The 16,336-nt window shown below is 46.0% G+C and overlaps 1 protein-coding gene across 1 annotated transcript in view; it reads right to left on the bottom strand.

The window, feature by feature from the left end:
- LOC141108919 (probable E3 ubiquitin-protein ligase HERC6) overlaps positions 1–16,336 on the bottom strand; it is a 99,555-nt gene that overhangs the window by 65,807 nt on the left and 17,412 nt on the right. Inside the window, exon 2 of the mRNA XM_073600885.1 lies at positions 259–418. Coding sequence (XP_073456986.1) covers positions 259–418 — 160 coding nt within the window. The remainder of the gene's footprint in view (positions 1–258; positions 419–16,336) is intronic.

Below are 16,336 nucleotides of genomic sequence, written 5' to 3'. Positions count from 1 at the left end.
GATCAAAGAATAAAAGCATTAGTACCTGGAACTTGTCCTCTACAATATAAAATCTTGCTGCCTTATATTTTCATGACAAAATTCTCTGTATGTTAGATGGTCTAATCTAGAATCATGATGAAACACTGCTGTGCAAAAATGAATAAAAGCAGAAGTCTCCTAGAGATTGTATTGTATGCTAGATAGCTTGTAACTTGGGCAGGTTTTGCTCAACAACAATCATTCAACTATCAATAAATCTGCATAAACATAACTTACCTTGGGATGGGACTTTTTTGAGGCACCTGCCCTGACCCAAGTTCTCCATGCAATCCACTGCCCCACGTAAATATGTTTCCTTCACTACATATTGCCACAGAGTGGTTTGACCCACAACTCATGTCAATAATAGTTTGTGCTTCCAGAGCATGGATTGGTTCTGTCAATAAAACAAAATGAATACAAACACTTAAAATAATGATTCTCATTGAGATACAAAATACAGCTGTAGATGCTAACATTCCAGTAGCCATTTTTTCTAGTACAGGTTGTAAAAGAACGACAATTGTCTCATGGTCTTAAAGCCCAACTGCTGGATCATAACCAGTGATCATTTTCTTGCTCTCTTTGGTAAACTGATTAAAACCACTACATTACTGTTGTAATAGCTCGCTCACCTTACATTACATTTGTGACATCATCAACCAGTGCTCAGTGCATTCAGAGTTTCCCCACGCAGGTAAGAGAACAAAACAAAGTACGTCACTTCCAACCAGCTATCCGATTCTCAGATCAGACTTCTTTTCACAGGAGATCATGGGATTCTGGTGAGATTTATGCTTGTGTGTGTGCGCATTTCCTTTCTGCCTCTTAATTGACAAGAGATACACCCATCTGGCCAGCAGTACACCGCTGGAAGCGAAGGTGAAGGAAGGTAAGGACATGCTGCTGAGAAGGGCTAAGTTATAGTGAACCTGCTACTTTGTTCTGTGTGTGTGTGTGAGAAACACTGGTTCACATACAGTATGGTAATATGTAGTAAAATGTGGATTTTACTACACACTGCCTCCACAAATGGCTTACTGCGGTGCAGTGCCATTCATTTTGCATGGTGCCCCAACGCTACTAAAGTACTGGGCAATGTGTTCACACTATAGCACACCACAATGCATTTCATGTGCAGTGTGCACTGTTGTACACAGTGGTGAAAAAATAGGATTTTTTCATCATACTTACCTGTAAAATCCTTTTCTTTGAGTACATCATGGGACACAGAGTTATGCCCTGTACACATGACCGTTTTTGCCGTCGGAATAAACTCCGAAGGTTTCTCTGACAGAACTCCGCTCAAGCGGTCTTGCCTACACATGGTCACACCAAAGTCCGACCGTCCAGAACGCGGTTATTAAAGGAAGTGCAATAGCCTGTAGCCAATAGTTTCCGTCTCGTACTTGCTTCAGAGCATGCGTCGTTTTTGGTCCATTGGAACAGCATACAGACAAGCGGTTTTCCCGATAGGAATTGGTTCCATCGGAAATATTTAGAACATGTTCCATTTCTAGGTCCGTCAGAATTTTTGAAAAAAAAAGTCCAATGAGGCATACACACGAACCGATTAGACGATGAAAAGCTTCCGTCTGACTTTTTCTGTTGGACAGTCCGCTCGTGGGTACACGGCATTAGGCTAATATACATTACCTACTTGGTTATACGCCATCTCCAGGTGAAAGGACACTGGTAGACAAAGTCTTAGACAGGAAGCGATCCCCTATATAACCCCTCCCATACAGGAACTACATCAGTTTTGTAGCAAGCACTGAATCCTCAAAAAAAGAGGGGCGGGATCTCTGTGTCCCATGATGTACTCAAAGAAAATAATTTTACAGGCAAGTATGACGAAAAAAATCCTATTTTCTTTTTCATACATCATGGGACACAGAGCCAGGCTAATATTCATTACCTACTGGGATGTCCCAGAGCAATAGCCTTGAGGGGAGGGAGACACCCTGCCAAACAATAGCCATCAGACCTTATTACGGCAGCCCGCAGTACACTGCAGCTGAAAGCCGAATCCTCGGCTGCTCGAACATCCACTTGATAACATTTTGTGAACGTATGCACTCAAGACCAGGTTGCAGACTTACAAATCTGAGCCACAGATACCGAAAAGCCCAGGAGGTTCCCACACCCCTGGTAGAATGAGCTCTCACCCTAAAGGGAGGTGCTTTACGTTTGGACCATAGGTCTGAATGACCAATTAACGTTCCCAATAGGCAATGGAAGCCTTGGAAGCTGGCTGCCCCTTCTTGGGTCCTTTTGGTAAAACAAAAAAGGAGTCTGATCGCCGCAGATCTAGATAAATAAACCTTGACCGCCCAGACAACGTCCAAGGAATGCAGTCGTCTCTCTTCCGCCAAACGAGGCCGAGAGAAAAAAGAAGGCAAAATAATGTCCCAATTTAAATGAAAGGCTGACACCACTTTTGGCAAAAAGGATGGAACAGGTCGTAACACGACCCTGTCGTCGTGAAGGATCAAGCATGGTTCCCTGCACAAAAGGGCCGCCAACTCAGACACCCTTCTAGCCGAGGTGATGGCCATCAGGAAGACTAGCTTGCATCACAGCAAGTCTAATGGAATTTCCTTGATAGGCTCCAATGGTTGTTTCTGTAACACACCAAGCACCAGCACCAAATTCAAGTCCCAAGGACACATAGGTGACCTAATGGGGAAAGCAAACGAGTTGCCCCCTGCATAAAGGTTCGGACCAGCGAATGGGAGGCTAAAGGCCTTTGGAAGAGAACTGACAGGGCCAAAATCTGATTGAAAGACAATCCGATTTCCACAGCTGACTGTAGAAAAGGGAGAATTCTCCCAATCACGTATTTCTGAGGATGCCATTTTCTGGCTTCACACCAAGCAATATAAAAGTCTTCCAGACCTTATGATAGATCTTCCTAGCATTCACTAGGGTAGACACCACTGGTCCCGAGATGCCACGGTCCTTCAGCACCCTGGCTTCAATAGCCATGCAGTCAAATTTAGAGACTGTAAAATGGGGTGGAATATAGGACCTTGGGACAGTAGATCGGGGCAGGGTGGAAGTGTCCAAGGCCTGTCTATTGCCAATCTCACAATCTCTGGGAACCAGGGCCTTCTAGACCAGTGGGTGCCACCAGAATGACTGGAACCCTCTCTCTCCGAATCCTGCGCAACAAATGTGGAAGGAGAGGGATCAGGGGGAAAGCATAAACCAGGGAGTACTGGCTCCATGGAGCTACCAGAGCGTCTGCTCTGATTGCCAGAGGATCCCTTGTTCGGGATACAAACTGCTGTAGCTTGTTGTTGAACCTTGATGCCAATAGGTCAACCTCTGGCCATCCCAAACGCTAGCAAATTTTCTGGAACACCCCTGGGTGTAGGGACCATTCCCCCGGGCAGATCTGCTGGTGGCTGAGATAATCTGCCTTCCAGTTCTCTACTCCCGGGATATGGACTGCCGATAGAATCAGCACATGTCCCTCTGCCCAGGCTAGTATGTGGTTCACCTCCTTCAGAGCTGAATGACTCTTGGTACCGCCTTGGTGGTTTAAATAGGTCACTGCAGTGGCATTGTCAGACTGAACTCTGATAGGACAGTCCTGAAGCTCGACTGTCCAAGACCGTAGGGCTAGACGTACTGCTCGTAACTCCAGGACGTTGATGGGCAGGATCTGTTCTGTCCTTGACCATTACCCCCTGAGCCCCTCTAGGGTTGCTCCCCAGCCTGAGAGACTGGCATCTGTAGTCAGTACTCTCCAAGTTACCAGGAGGAAGGATCTTCCCTTTCGCAGGTTCTGATCCTGCAACCACCAGTTTAGGCTTAAGCGTGCCCGAGGAGATTCCTGGAATGGAACTGGGCATAGGGCACTGCCTCAAAGGAGGACACCATCCTTCCTAGAAGACTCATACAGAGCCGAATGGAGGGTTGTCTGGTGACCCTTATTCTGACGCACCTGATCCTTCAGCGCACAGATCCTTACGGGTATCTAGGATCAGACCTAAATACTTCAAACTTTGAGCTGGTCTCAAGGCTAACTTTTAGGTATTTATGACCCAGCCTAAGCTTTCCAAATACCGCACTGTGCAGATTATGCTCTGTTCTAGAGCCTGTAGTGAGTGATCTCTGAGCAGGAGGTCGTCCAGCTACCTGAGCACCAAGATTCCTTGGGCCCTTAAAAGACCCACTATTGATGCTGTGACAAGCCCGAAGGGTAGAGCCACAAACTGAAAATGACGTTCCTCTACTGCAAATCGCAGGAACCTCTGATGAGGCTGAAAGATAGGTACGTGTAAATATGCGTCCTTTATAATCGATGGAGGCTAGAAAGTCTCCCATCTGGAGCGAGGCTACATCTGAGCGGACAGACTCCATCTGAAAGGACTGGGTTAGTAGATACTGGTTCAGGGATCTTAGATCCAAAATGGGCCTTGTGTCCCCGTTTGGTATTTGAACCATGAACAGGTTTGAATAAAACCCTGCGCCCCGTTCGGAACCTGTACAATCACTCCTTGATGCACTAAATGATGTAGTGCCTGAAACAGTAAGTTTCTTTTTGGAGGATCCGAGGGAATGCTGGATCTTAGAAACATCTGAGAGGGAACCCCCCTCATAACTCCAGCTTGGAACCACGGGATATAGTTGAGGTGACCCACTCGTCCTGAACTACTGTTCTCCAAATGTCCGCTTAGTGAAGAGGCCTTCCCCCCCACCCCTCAAAAGGAGAGGTTGGTGCCGGGTTTAAAAGAGCTCTGGACCCAGGGCTTTTTCTGGCCCTGGCCTTGCCCCTGGCTCTAGCGCCCTGTTGGTGGCAGAACCGCCTTGACGCCGAGACACCTGAGGAAGCAGTCCCTGAGGTTTAAAACGGGGGACACCTGGTACTTCTCTTCACTGGAAGTAGAGAACTCTTCCCTCTGGAAATCTTTTGGATATATTTGTCCAAACCATCACCAAACCTTCCCCATTAAAGGGGAAACCTGCCAATAACTTCTTACAAAGGAAGCTCGGCTGATCAGTTCTTTAGCCACAAAAGTCTGCGCATATGTACAGACAAGAGAGCCAAACGAGAAACCTGCTGTATTGAATCCTTTAAGGCATCAACAGCAAACACAGCGCTTGAGGAATATCTGTCTTATTTTCAGCAAGATCATCCTCCTGGTTAAGCCTGTCAGGTCGTCTGACCTGATCCTTTATGGACTGGCAGATACCAATTGCTGCAACAGCTGGCTGAATAGCTGAACTGGCCAAAAAAAAGGAAGCCTTTAATAATGACTCCAGTTTCTTGTCAACAGGGTCTTTCAAGCCCTGTGCACTATCTATCGTACAAGTTAAGTTTTTGTTTAAGGAAGAGACTGCTGCATCTACAGCTGGCATACTCCACTTCTTAATGAACTTTTCATCCATGGGATATAAAAGGTAAAACCTCTTAGGAGGAACAAAAATCCTGTCAGGATGTTTCCAATCAGCATACACCGCCTGTTCCAACAGTGGGTGTAAGGGGAAAGAGGCCTCAGGGACCCCAAAGAGGACCAGGGGAGCTCAGTAACCTCTGAAAGAGGCAACTTAACCACTTCCGGACCGCCGCCGGACGTCCTTACTTTGAAGGGGGATATCGTTGTTATGGCAGCAACTAGTTGCCATAACCCTGGTATCCTCTTCTTCAGCCGGCGGTCCGGTTTCCGATAAGAGTGGTCTCTGTGGCAGATTCGCAGCGAGATCACTTTTATCGGCGGCAGGAGAGGGCCCCCCCTCCCACCGCGCTCCAGTGCCCTCTGCCGCTTACCGGAGCCATCAGCAGCGGCGGAGGCGTTCGGATGTTTCCCTGTGCTTGACATGGAGACGCGTGAGGGGAAGATTGCCCTCACCCTTCTCCATGACAATGCAGGGCGGAAGCGACGTCAAAACGTCACTTCCACCCATAGCTCTTAAAAGGCCCATTTTTTTATTCTATTTATTTATTGCATTTAAAGTGGGGACGGAAAGTATTCAGACCCCCTTAAATTTTTCACTCTTTGTTATATTGCAGCCATTTGCTAAAATCATTTAAGTTCATTTTTTTTCCTCATTAATGTACACACAGCACCCTATATTGACAGAAAAACACAGAATTGTTGACATTTTTGCAGATTTATTAAAAAAGAAAAACAGAATATTATTACATGGTCCTAAGTATTCAGACCCTTTGCTGGGATACCCATATATTTAACTCAGGTGCTGTCCATTTCTTCTGATCATCCTTGAGATGGTTCTACACCTTCATTTGAGTCCAGCTGTGTTTGATTATACTGATTGGACCTGATTAGGAAAGCCAAACACCTGTCTATATAAGACCTTACAGCTCACAGTGCATGTCAGAGCAAATGAGAATCATGAGGTCAAAGGAACTGCCTGAAGAGCTCAGAGACAGAATTGTGGCAAGGCACAGGTCTGGCCAAGGTTACAAAAACATTTCTGGGGGTCTGAATACTTTCTGTCCCCACTGTAAGTGTAAATATGAGATCTGAGGTCTTTTTGACCCTAGATCTCATATTTAAGAGTTGCTGTCATGCTTTTTTTCTATTACAAGGGATGTTTACATTCCTTGTAATAGGAATAGAAGTGACACATTTAAAAAAAAAAAAAAAACAGTGTAAAAATAAAAAATAAAAGGTTAAATAAATAAGAAAAAAATACTCGCGCATACGTGAGTAGCACCCGCATATGAAAACAGTGTTCAAACCACACATGTGAGGTATCTCCGCGATTGGTAGAGCAAGAGCAATAATTCTAGCACTAGACCTCCTCTGTAACTTAAAACATGCAACCTGTAGAATTTTTTAAACGTCGCCTATGGAGATTTTTAAGGGTAAAAGTTTGTCGCCATTCCACAACTGGGCGCAATTTTTAAGCGTGACATGTTGGGTGGGTATCAATTTACTCGGCGTAACATTATCTTTCACAATATGAAAAAAAAATTGGGCTAACTTTACTGTTGTGTTATTTTTTATTTCAAAAAAGTGTATTTTTTCAAAAAAAGTGCGCCTGTAAGACCGCTGCACAAATACGGTGTGACAGAAAATATTGCAAGGACCGCCATTTTATTCTCTAGGGTGTTAGAAAAAAAATGTATAATGTTTGGGGTTTTAAGTCATTTTCTAGCAAACAAAACTGTTTTTAACTTGTAAACACCACATCTCAAAAAGAGTCTCAGTCCTTAAAGGGGTTGTAAAGGTTCACCTTTTTTCACCTTAATGCATCCTATGCATTAAGGTGAAAAGACATCCGACAATACCGCCCCCCACAGCCCCCCCGTTTTACTTACCTGAGCCCCTAAACTTGCTGCTCTCGCCCCCGATGTCCTCTTTGACGCTCAACCTGGCCGTTGATTGGCTAGAGTGGATGGATTGAAAGCAGCATAGCCATTGGCTCGCGCTGCTGTCAATCACATCCAATGACGCGGCGCGCCGGGGGGGGCAGAGTGATACAGTGAGCAGCTATAGCCACCGGCTGTATCACGGGAGCGTGCCCGCAAGAACTAACCACTATGCGAGAGAGCTTGCAAGAAGGTGGTTATTTCTTGCGGGGAGGACCTGGAACAGCCGCCGAGGGACCCCAGAAGACCAGGTTCTGGGCCACTTTGTGTAAAACGAGTTGCACAGTGGAGGTAAGCATAACATGTTTGTTATTTAAAAAAAAAAAAAAAAAAAAAAAATTTCCTTTACAACCCCTTTAAGTGGTTAAAGGCAGAACGAATCATCTCGGTAAGAGTCTGGATCAAAAGCCTCTGCGACCGAGAGGCAAAAAGCCCAGAAGCCTCTGGTCTCTCAAGGGATACAACACTAGGGATACGATTAGGTTCATCAGGAGCTACTGACAACATAGGTGTGCCCTTCCCTGTAGTGTTAGTCCCGCTCCTCTTTTTTGAAGACATTTATAAGCCACAAAAAGAGTACCTGGGTGTAGTATTAACACACCTCAGAAGGGAAACCTTTTGATAGGGCTGACCAAGCCCTTATGCAACAATCCTGCTAAGCACCTTTAGCCTGCCAAGCAACACCTGCTGACTCACTTGACCCGGGTAAGGAGAAATGAACCGCTGCAAATGCCTGGTTCAGAACCTGCCCTGTGCCCCACAGCTGCCTTCTGGAAGCACCGCATGCTTGGCATACACACCATAAATAAGCTGGCAGTGCTCCGGGACTTTCTGCATATGCGTGTGCACGCATGTGCGTGGTCCTGGCAAACCGGTGCGGGTGTATTCGCATATGATGCGAATCTCCGTGCGCCCAGATCAGGCTACAGTGCATGCACGGCCCGAGTGCGCACAACGCCTATGGCGAAGCCGCGTGCGCCATGGCCCCCATACAAATTGTGAATGCACGTGCCTCATGGCGAACCAAGGCGAAATGGCGCACCAGCGTGCGCCATTATACAGGTAAAAAACAGCCAGACACAAGAAAAAAAGGTGCACTTTGTTAACACCCACAGCTAGCCCAAAACTCCCCCGTATGGTCACTGCACACAGGTGTCCAGCCTCTAGCTAGCTTGACTGATTGTTACAATCACTGGGACACCCCACAATAAGTAAATAAAGGAGTTTCAATTACGCAGGATCTGGAGTCTTCTTTGTGAGGCTCGAGTACCATTTATCTAATCATATAGAGCCTGTGTCAAATGGATCCGATCGGTCAAACCCTTGATTCATTTAAGAACCGTTTGTGGGACTAGAGACCTGGAGCTCAGAGAGCTCAAACAAACGTGCCCATCCACTTTGCAGACACTGGTAAAAAACTGATGTACTTCCTGTATGGGGATCACTTCCTGTCTAAGACTTTGTCTACCAGTGTCCATTCACCTGGAGATGGCGTATAACCCAGTAGGTAATGGACATTAGCCTAACTCTGTGTCCCATGATGTATGATAAAGAAAAAAAAAGTGTCCAATTTGTCTCATGGTGCAAAAGCATCATACGTCATTACTACATTTGTGATCAGTTTAGAAATTAATCACTGTCACAATCCAAAAAGTAATTTTGTGTATTTTTCCTTTTTTAAGAAATACTGCTAAAACATACATTTACAAGTGATTAAGTTATAAGGGCTAAATGTGTACAAATTATGTAATTTCTTTTGATTGCAATGAAATCAAACTTGAGATCTAAAATATAGGCTGCATGCCAAGTAACATACAACTGCACAGTGCAAGTGTTGCCTGATACAAAGGATGAATGTCCAGGTGTCCACTTTACTGCTGCTGTAAGTGGGGGACTCGGAACCAGTATTGCCAACCTACCAGATCGAAATTTACTGACAACACCAAAAATTTACTAGCACAGCCAAGTTTTTTACTGGCATTTCTAAAAGTTAAAAAATTACTGTTTTAAGTGCAAATTTCAGTATTTGGGCTACAAACAATTACAATATGCAGGCAAAAAAGGAGGAAGGAATGGGACTTTGGATGAGGCATGTCACTGAATTAGTAGTACCTTGTTCATATTGATCATTGAATTATTTACCGATTACAAATCAAGTTAAAAAGTGTCAATCTTTAGTAAAGGACACAATATACTGTAAATAACAGTTTGCTTGTAGGAATATAGTTATTATACAAAGTAAATTACAACATGATTAGCAATTTCATAAAATGCTCAGCCATTGATAATAATTAAATAAACATAAGCAATTGTTCTAAGTGAGCCAAACTTGTCTGGGTATCAGTTCGATATATACTCAAAGCACGTTTCATGGCTCACGCCAATCATCAGGAGTAAAATGCTTTGAAATGAAATCAATAACATATCTATAAAATATAGGATACCCTTTAAACCAGGGGTGCCCAACTTTATGAGGAGCGAGGGCCACTTTATCGACTTGGTAACCGGTCGTGGGCCACAATGAGCGTAAAGGGGGGTTTGGCAAGTCTGTGTCCACTCTGCATATGTAGAGCAGACATGGATGCAACCCGCTCTACCCTAAGGGCCCTCCGATCCACCCAGACAGAAGGGGACAGATCCCCTTCTGTTTTTTTTTTTTTTAAGGAGATCGGATTGCAGATAGGCGGTCGGATTGCAGATTGCTGCTCTATAGAGGTGAATGGAGAGTCCGTTTGAGTCCACCTGAAAAACAGACAGGCAGACCCGATCGGACCGATCATGTGAAAGGGGCCTAAGGCTGCTTTCACACTGATGCACAGTGGTTTACCTGCTCCTCAACTGACCTCAATCTTCACTTCTTCCTCAGGATTCCTGCAGCTGGCTGGTGCTGCCGGTGGGTACTGCTGACAGGTGCTGGTACTGCTGGCTGGTACTGGTACTGCTGGTGGGTACTGCTGGCTAGTACTGCTGGTGGGTACTGGTACTGCTGGTTTATACTGTTGGCTGTTACTAATGACTGGTACGGATGGTGGGTACTGGTACTGCTGGTGGGTACTTCTGGCTAGTACTGGTACTGCTGGTTTATACTGCTGGCTGGTACTGATGACTGGTATGGATGGTGGGTACTGGTACTGCTGGCGGGTACTGGTACTGATGACTGGTACTGGTGGCAGGTACTGATACTGGTGGCTGGTACTGATACTGGTGGCTGGTACTGATACTGGTGGCTGGTATCCCAGATTGCGAGTTCCTGTGTCCCGACCCGCCATCCCCGAGCATAATCGACAGAAGCATGCAGTAGAGAGCAGAGCCGATGCTTCCTGTCACAGGCGGAGTACATTTGGTATCACTCCGCCTGTGAAGGAGCCGGCGCTATACAGGAAGCATCGGCTCTGCTTCCTCTATCGGCGGCTCCTTTCTTCGCACTAATGTTCGGAGATGGCGGGTCGGGAATCCGCAATCTGGGCTTGCCGAATCGCCATCTCAGAGCAAGACATGGCGGGCCATATCGGAGGGCGCTGCGGGCCAGCGGTTGGGCACCCCTGCTTTAAATGAAGAACGATCCCTCAAAAAAAGGTCTATAACTTTCAATGCAGCCCAATAGTGACGCCCAACCTATGTCCAAGGGAGGACAGGGGACAGGGATGATGATCTCCCCCGGGGCTGAGGTGAGGAATCCAATCCAGACCAGAGACAGCAACCAGGTGAAGACCCATGACCATATCATGACCATGTGAATCTTGTGTATGCTTGACAGCCTATACTGCTCTGCAGAGATATGGGGATGAAACCATGTGAAATGAATAAACTATTCATGGAATGAACCTATACCAGTGAGTGAGTGAATTTAATGAATAATGTGTAATTACTGCAGTGATCTGAAGTGTGCTAGCTAAAAGGACTACAGCCAAGGGAGTTGTGTATGCATATACCCACCAGAAATGATACCAAAACCAAACCCACCACGTGATGTGCACACCATAATAATGGTGAACTATAAAATGTGAAACTAAAATGAACCTGAAGAGTGTTATGTGTAGATATAAGTGAGACTCAGTTACCTTATGTGCGATTCTGTGGGTGCGAGCATGCCTGGAATCCCTCTCGTGTGAATGGCCCATGTGAAATGGTCAGCTGGCCAGCCCGAGCTGCTTTTATCCCCAGTAAGGGGCGGGTCCCCACCATCATAAAAACCCGGCAATGCAGCGAGAAATGGCGGCAGCTTTGGCTCCATCTACGGAATGCGAATCCGCTGTGGAACCAAGCAAGTCCCAGCCCCAACTAGATGGAAAGGGGGAATCTGCTCCATGCTCAGGCGTGATGACGCACTGAGTAGGGCGTCAAATCATGACACCGATGCATAGGAGGCAAGGCCCCATCCCCAAGCCTGTTTAAAGGGAAAAGGGAGGGGAGGGGAGAGACTGCCATGCATCGCAGCCCCGGGGTCAAATAAACGTCCTGTCGCCCCCACCTCTCTCCCCGACAAGGGGACTCACTCAGGGCTGAAGAAAGTATACTATATTGTATCCTATATACTGTGTCTAATACCTCTATATTCCAGCAATAAAAGCCAGAGTGTATGACTATATATATAGCGCAATTTAAATTTTAAAGACAGGTGGCTCAATACAGAAACAAATATTAATATAGATAGGTAATGAATGATATAGTTAAGGTGTGGCAGGTCACTAGGAAAGTGGGTACAGTCAGGTCCATAAATATTGGGAAATCGACACAATTCTAATCTTTTTGGCTCTATACACCACCACAATGGATTTGAGATGAAACGAACAAGATGTGCTTTAACTGCAGACTTTCAGCTTTGATTTGAGGGTATTTACATCCAAATCAGGTGAACGGTGTAGGAATTACAACAGTTTGTATATGTGCCTCCCACTTTTTAAGGGACCAAAAGTAATGGGACAATTGGCTGCTCAGCTGTTCCATGGCCAGGTGTGTGTTATTCCCTCATTATCCCATTTACCAGGAGCAGATAAAAGGTCCAGAGTTAATTTCAAGTGTGCTATTTGCATTTGGAATCTGTTGCTGTCAACTCTCAATATGAGCTCCAAAGAGCTGTCACTATCAGTGAAGCAAGCCATCATTAGGCTGAAAAAACAAAACAAACCTATCAGAGAGATAGCAAAAACATTAGGTGTGGCCAAATCAACAGTTTGGAACATCCTTAAAAAGAAAGAACGCACCGGTGAGCTCAGCAACACTAAAAGACCCGGAAGACCATGGAAAACAACTGTGGTGGATGACCGAAGAATTCTTTCCCTGGTGAAAAAAACACCCTTCACAACAGTTGGCCAGATCAAGAACACTCTCCAGGAGGTAGGTGTACGTGTGTCAAAGTCAACAATCAAGAGAAGACTTCACCAGAGTGAATACAGAGGGTTCGCCACAAGATGTAAACCATTGGTGAGCCTCAAAAACAGGAAGGCCAGATTAGAGTTTGCCAAACAACATCTAAAAAAGCCTTCACAGTTCTGGAACAACATCCTATGGACAGATGAGAGCAAGATCAACTTGTACCAGAGTGATGGGAAGAGAAGAGTATGTAGAAGGAAGGGAACTGCTGATGATGATTTGATGATCCAAAGCACACAACCTCATCAGTGAAGCATGATTGTGGTAGTGTCATGGCGTGGGCATGTATGGCTGTCAATGGAACTGGTTCTCTTGTATTTATTGATGATGTGACAGCTGACAAAAGCAGCAGGATGAATTCTGAAGTGTTTCAGGCAATATTATCTGCTCATATTCAGCAAAATGCTTCAGAACTCATTGGACGGCGCTTCACAGTGCAGATGGACAATTAACCGGAGTATACTGCGAAAGCAAGCAAAGAGTTTTTTAAGAGAAAGAAGTGGAATGTTATGCAATGGCCAAGTCAATCACCTGACCTGAATCCGATTGAGCATGCATTTCACTTGCTGAAGACAAAACTGAAGGGAAAATGCCCCAAGAACAAGCAGGAACTGAAGACAGTTGCAGTAGAGGCCTGGCAGAGCATCACCAGGGATGAAACCCAGCGTCTGGTGATGTCTATGCGTTCCATGAATTTGAAAGGGGATGTAGGTGTGGCGCTGTTCTAATTAAGAAAAAAAAACACATATGTTGTAATAGAACTGCTGTGTTACACCCTCAGCAGTCCTCCGGACCCAGGTGTAGATATATGAGGGAATTAGTAAACAAAGTACCAAAAGAATGTATAGATTATAAATTTTCAGCAGAAGGTATCCAAGTCAATGGGTGTACACCCTCAGCAGGGTGTAATACCATAGAAACAATATACAGATATGTTACCCTCTAATGGCTACGTCCAAGTTAGAAGGAGGAGTGCATAGATAAATATCGGCGTCAATGTGCATACACCCTCCACAGGGTGTAATATCTTATGAAATAATATTCAGATGTATTACCCCCTAATGTCCACGTCCAAGTTACAGAAAGGGGAGTACATATAAATGAAGGGAACACCAATGATGGCTTTTATATATTGGTGCTACATCCTCTGTATAAAACCGATGCTGGTACTTTGGGTAAAGGCTAATGTGCAAATGTAGCACTATCTAAAAAATGTGTATATCTGAAGTCTGACTATGTGCTAATGTAAAAAAGTGTATCTGGGTTGTGTTACACCCTTTGGCAACCGCTGCACAAATTTGATAACGGCAAACCGATGTGATGAAACAGAAAGGGTAAACTGGCAAACTACTGATATCTGTGGAAAAATATGTGCTAAAAGCTAGTTATATCCTGATATAAAGAAATGTGTCCAGGATGTGTTACACCCTCTGGCAGCCACTGTGCTAGATTGGTATTGGCAAGCCAGTGGAAAAGAGTGTACCTAGTGAAATATTCAAAGGAAGTTGGCACTGGAAGATTTCCATCTACCAGATGCTTTGATCACTGGGCTAAACAGGGCGCAGGGTCCTGCTCTGTTCGAATAGTGAAAGCTCACAGACCAATAGTTTCCAGCCTGAGGCTGGAAGCCTTGACATTAGAAGCTGGACCCTACACAGGAATCTACCTCCGATGCGCTACTAAGCAGAAGAGGACAGAGTCCCCCATTGGGCTTTTTAAGATTGGACCCAGAGATAAACGGTTGCAAATGGATGCAAGTTCCGCCATAGGGATGAATGGACCTTCTGATCAAGTCCGCCTGCAAAAACAGGCGGACCTGATCGAAATGCCCATGTGAAAGGGGCCTTATCTATCAAAAAGTGTTTTACATTAATAAACCTTTTATCCAATTTTCCAATTGTTGCATTTGTAAATCTCAAAAGGAAAAGTAGTGGTAAAAGCACATGTCCCCTTTTTTTTATGCTAGTGACGGAGCACCAAGCCCAGGGGTCAGCAACCAGTAGATCACGGAAAGGTGACTGGTAGATCGCGGTCTGGGCTTGATGACCCACCATTCCAGAGCATCAGAGTGCATTGCAGAGGGACTACTTGTAAAGTTGGAACTGTAGTAGGTGTAGCACCTCCTAGCATTGCTAGAATGCTACAGTAGGATGTTTGTGTTAGTGTAGGTAAATTTTCAGACCTGGCTGGCAGCCAATCCTGTGTTTTTTTTGGGGTCGGGTGAGTGACTTGGGTAGGCTGGATGACTCAGCAGCAGCTTCTCTGGGAACTCCTCCCTGCTAGCTGGAAACTTGGAGAAGGTTCCAGAAGCATTTAGTGACAGTCTAGGAGTACTTGCTGTAGTATTCTGAGGGTCCTGACCAATCCCCAACAGAAGGGTTGGCAGGGGGTACGCCCCCTCCAATATTCAGGGGCAGTTCAGCAGGGCAGTGTGGAGTTCAGGTGGAAGATGGATATGGAGCGTTAGGCTGTCAGAGGCCTTTAAGAGTAGCTCCCCAGTTTGGGGAGGGGGGAGAACTCAGCCCTGGGTTCGGGTGCGGGAAGGGACCCCTTCTCATGAAGAGATCCTGACTAAGAGGCACGGGAGCAAGGAGAGAACAGCGGGAGAACACCCAGGCAAATCTCCAGGGAGAAAGACAGCTGCAAGGACTGCTTCTTGGCTCAGGATTGATTGGGAAATTTATGTGTCTGGCTGTGCAGGGTGGGAGATAACCAACATTCACCAGTGGCTTCTGTGGGGGTAGTATTCACTAATTATTCAGTGAACTTTTACCATGTGCTGTCACACGTGGCAACCACAGTGGGCGATTGCACCCATGGATCATTCAAACAAGGTGGGGGGTCGCGTCAGAGCCTCTCCTGCGAAAAAAATCAGTGACATTGGGTAAGAAGAATGGAGATCTGCCAAGCCCTGCAGCCCGGGTGGGGGCCTTGTAACTAAGTACTGCCCAGCAGGAACCAGACAATGTCCCTGAAATGCTGGCTGCACCTATGTGCTCTGCTGACCCCACCCGGAAGGAGCCAGTGCAGTGGAGGGATGTGCCCTCAGGTGAGCCAGAAGGAGAAAGCAGAGACAGGGCCATTGATTGGGGTTCCTCCAGACTGCAAGCAGAAGTCGGGTTCCTGGAAGATAAGATAGTGGATTGGTCGTCACACAGTAGTTCGGAGGAGGAATGGGAGATGGGAGGCTCCCTGGTCCAGGAAGAGATCCAGTCCGAGGTGTTAGATGTGCCAGTTCCTGCTGTGGGAACCGGAGTCATCGCAGGAACACCTGTCAGTGCAAGAAAAGTCTTCTACAATAGACCTTCCACAACCCAGACCAGAGCAGCTGAATTCAAGTAGTGGGCCAAGAGGTCCCCCAACGCTTGTGTCCTGCAAGGAAAAGGGAAGCCACGAGAACTGCCCAGGTTTTCCAGGTTACAGCGGGAGGTTCAGCACAGAACAGCTCTAGAGTGGGGTCTGGATTACTCCTATGTCCATCCCGACATCATTGAGGACTCCTGGTGAGAGAGTGGGAGGATGACCTGGTGTGGGAGTACATGCACATTCCTAAGCCTCTGCAGGTGCCAGATTGTGAAGAGACCTGTGCCCAGT

Source organism: Aquarana catesbeiana, linkage group LG01 (assembly GCF_042186555.1).
Source record: "Aquarana catesbeiana isolate 2022-GZ linkage group LG01, ASM4218655v1, whole genome shotgun sequence".
NCBI classification, from domain to species: Eukaryota; Metazoa; Chordata; class Amphibia; order Anura; family Ranidae; genus Aquarana; species Aquarana catesbeiana.
Note: the sequence above shows the minus strand (reverse complement) of the source record. Positions and strands in the feature narration are given on the sequence as shown.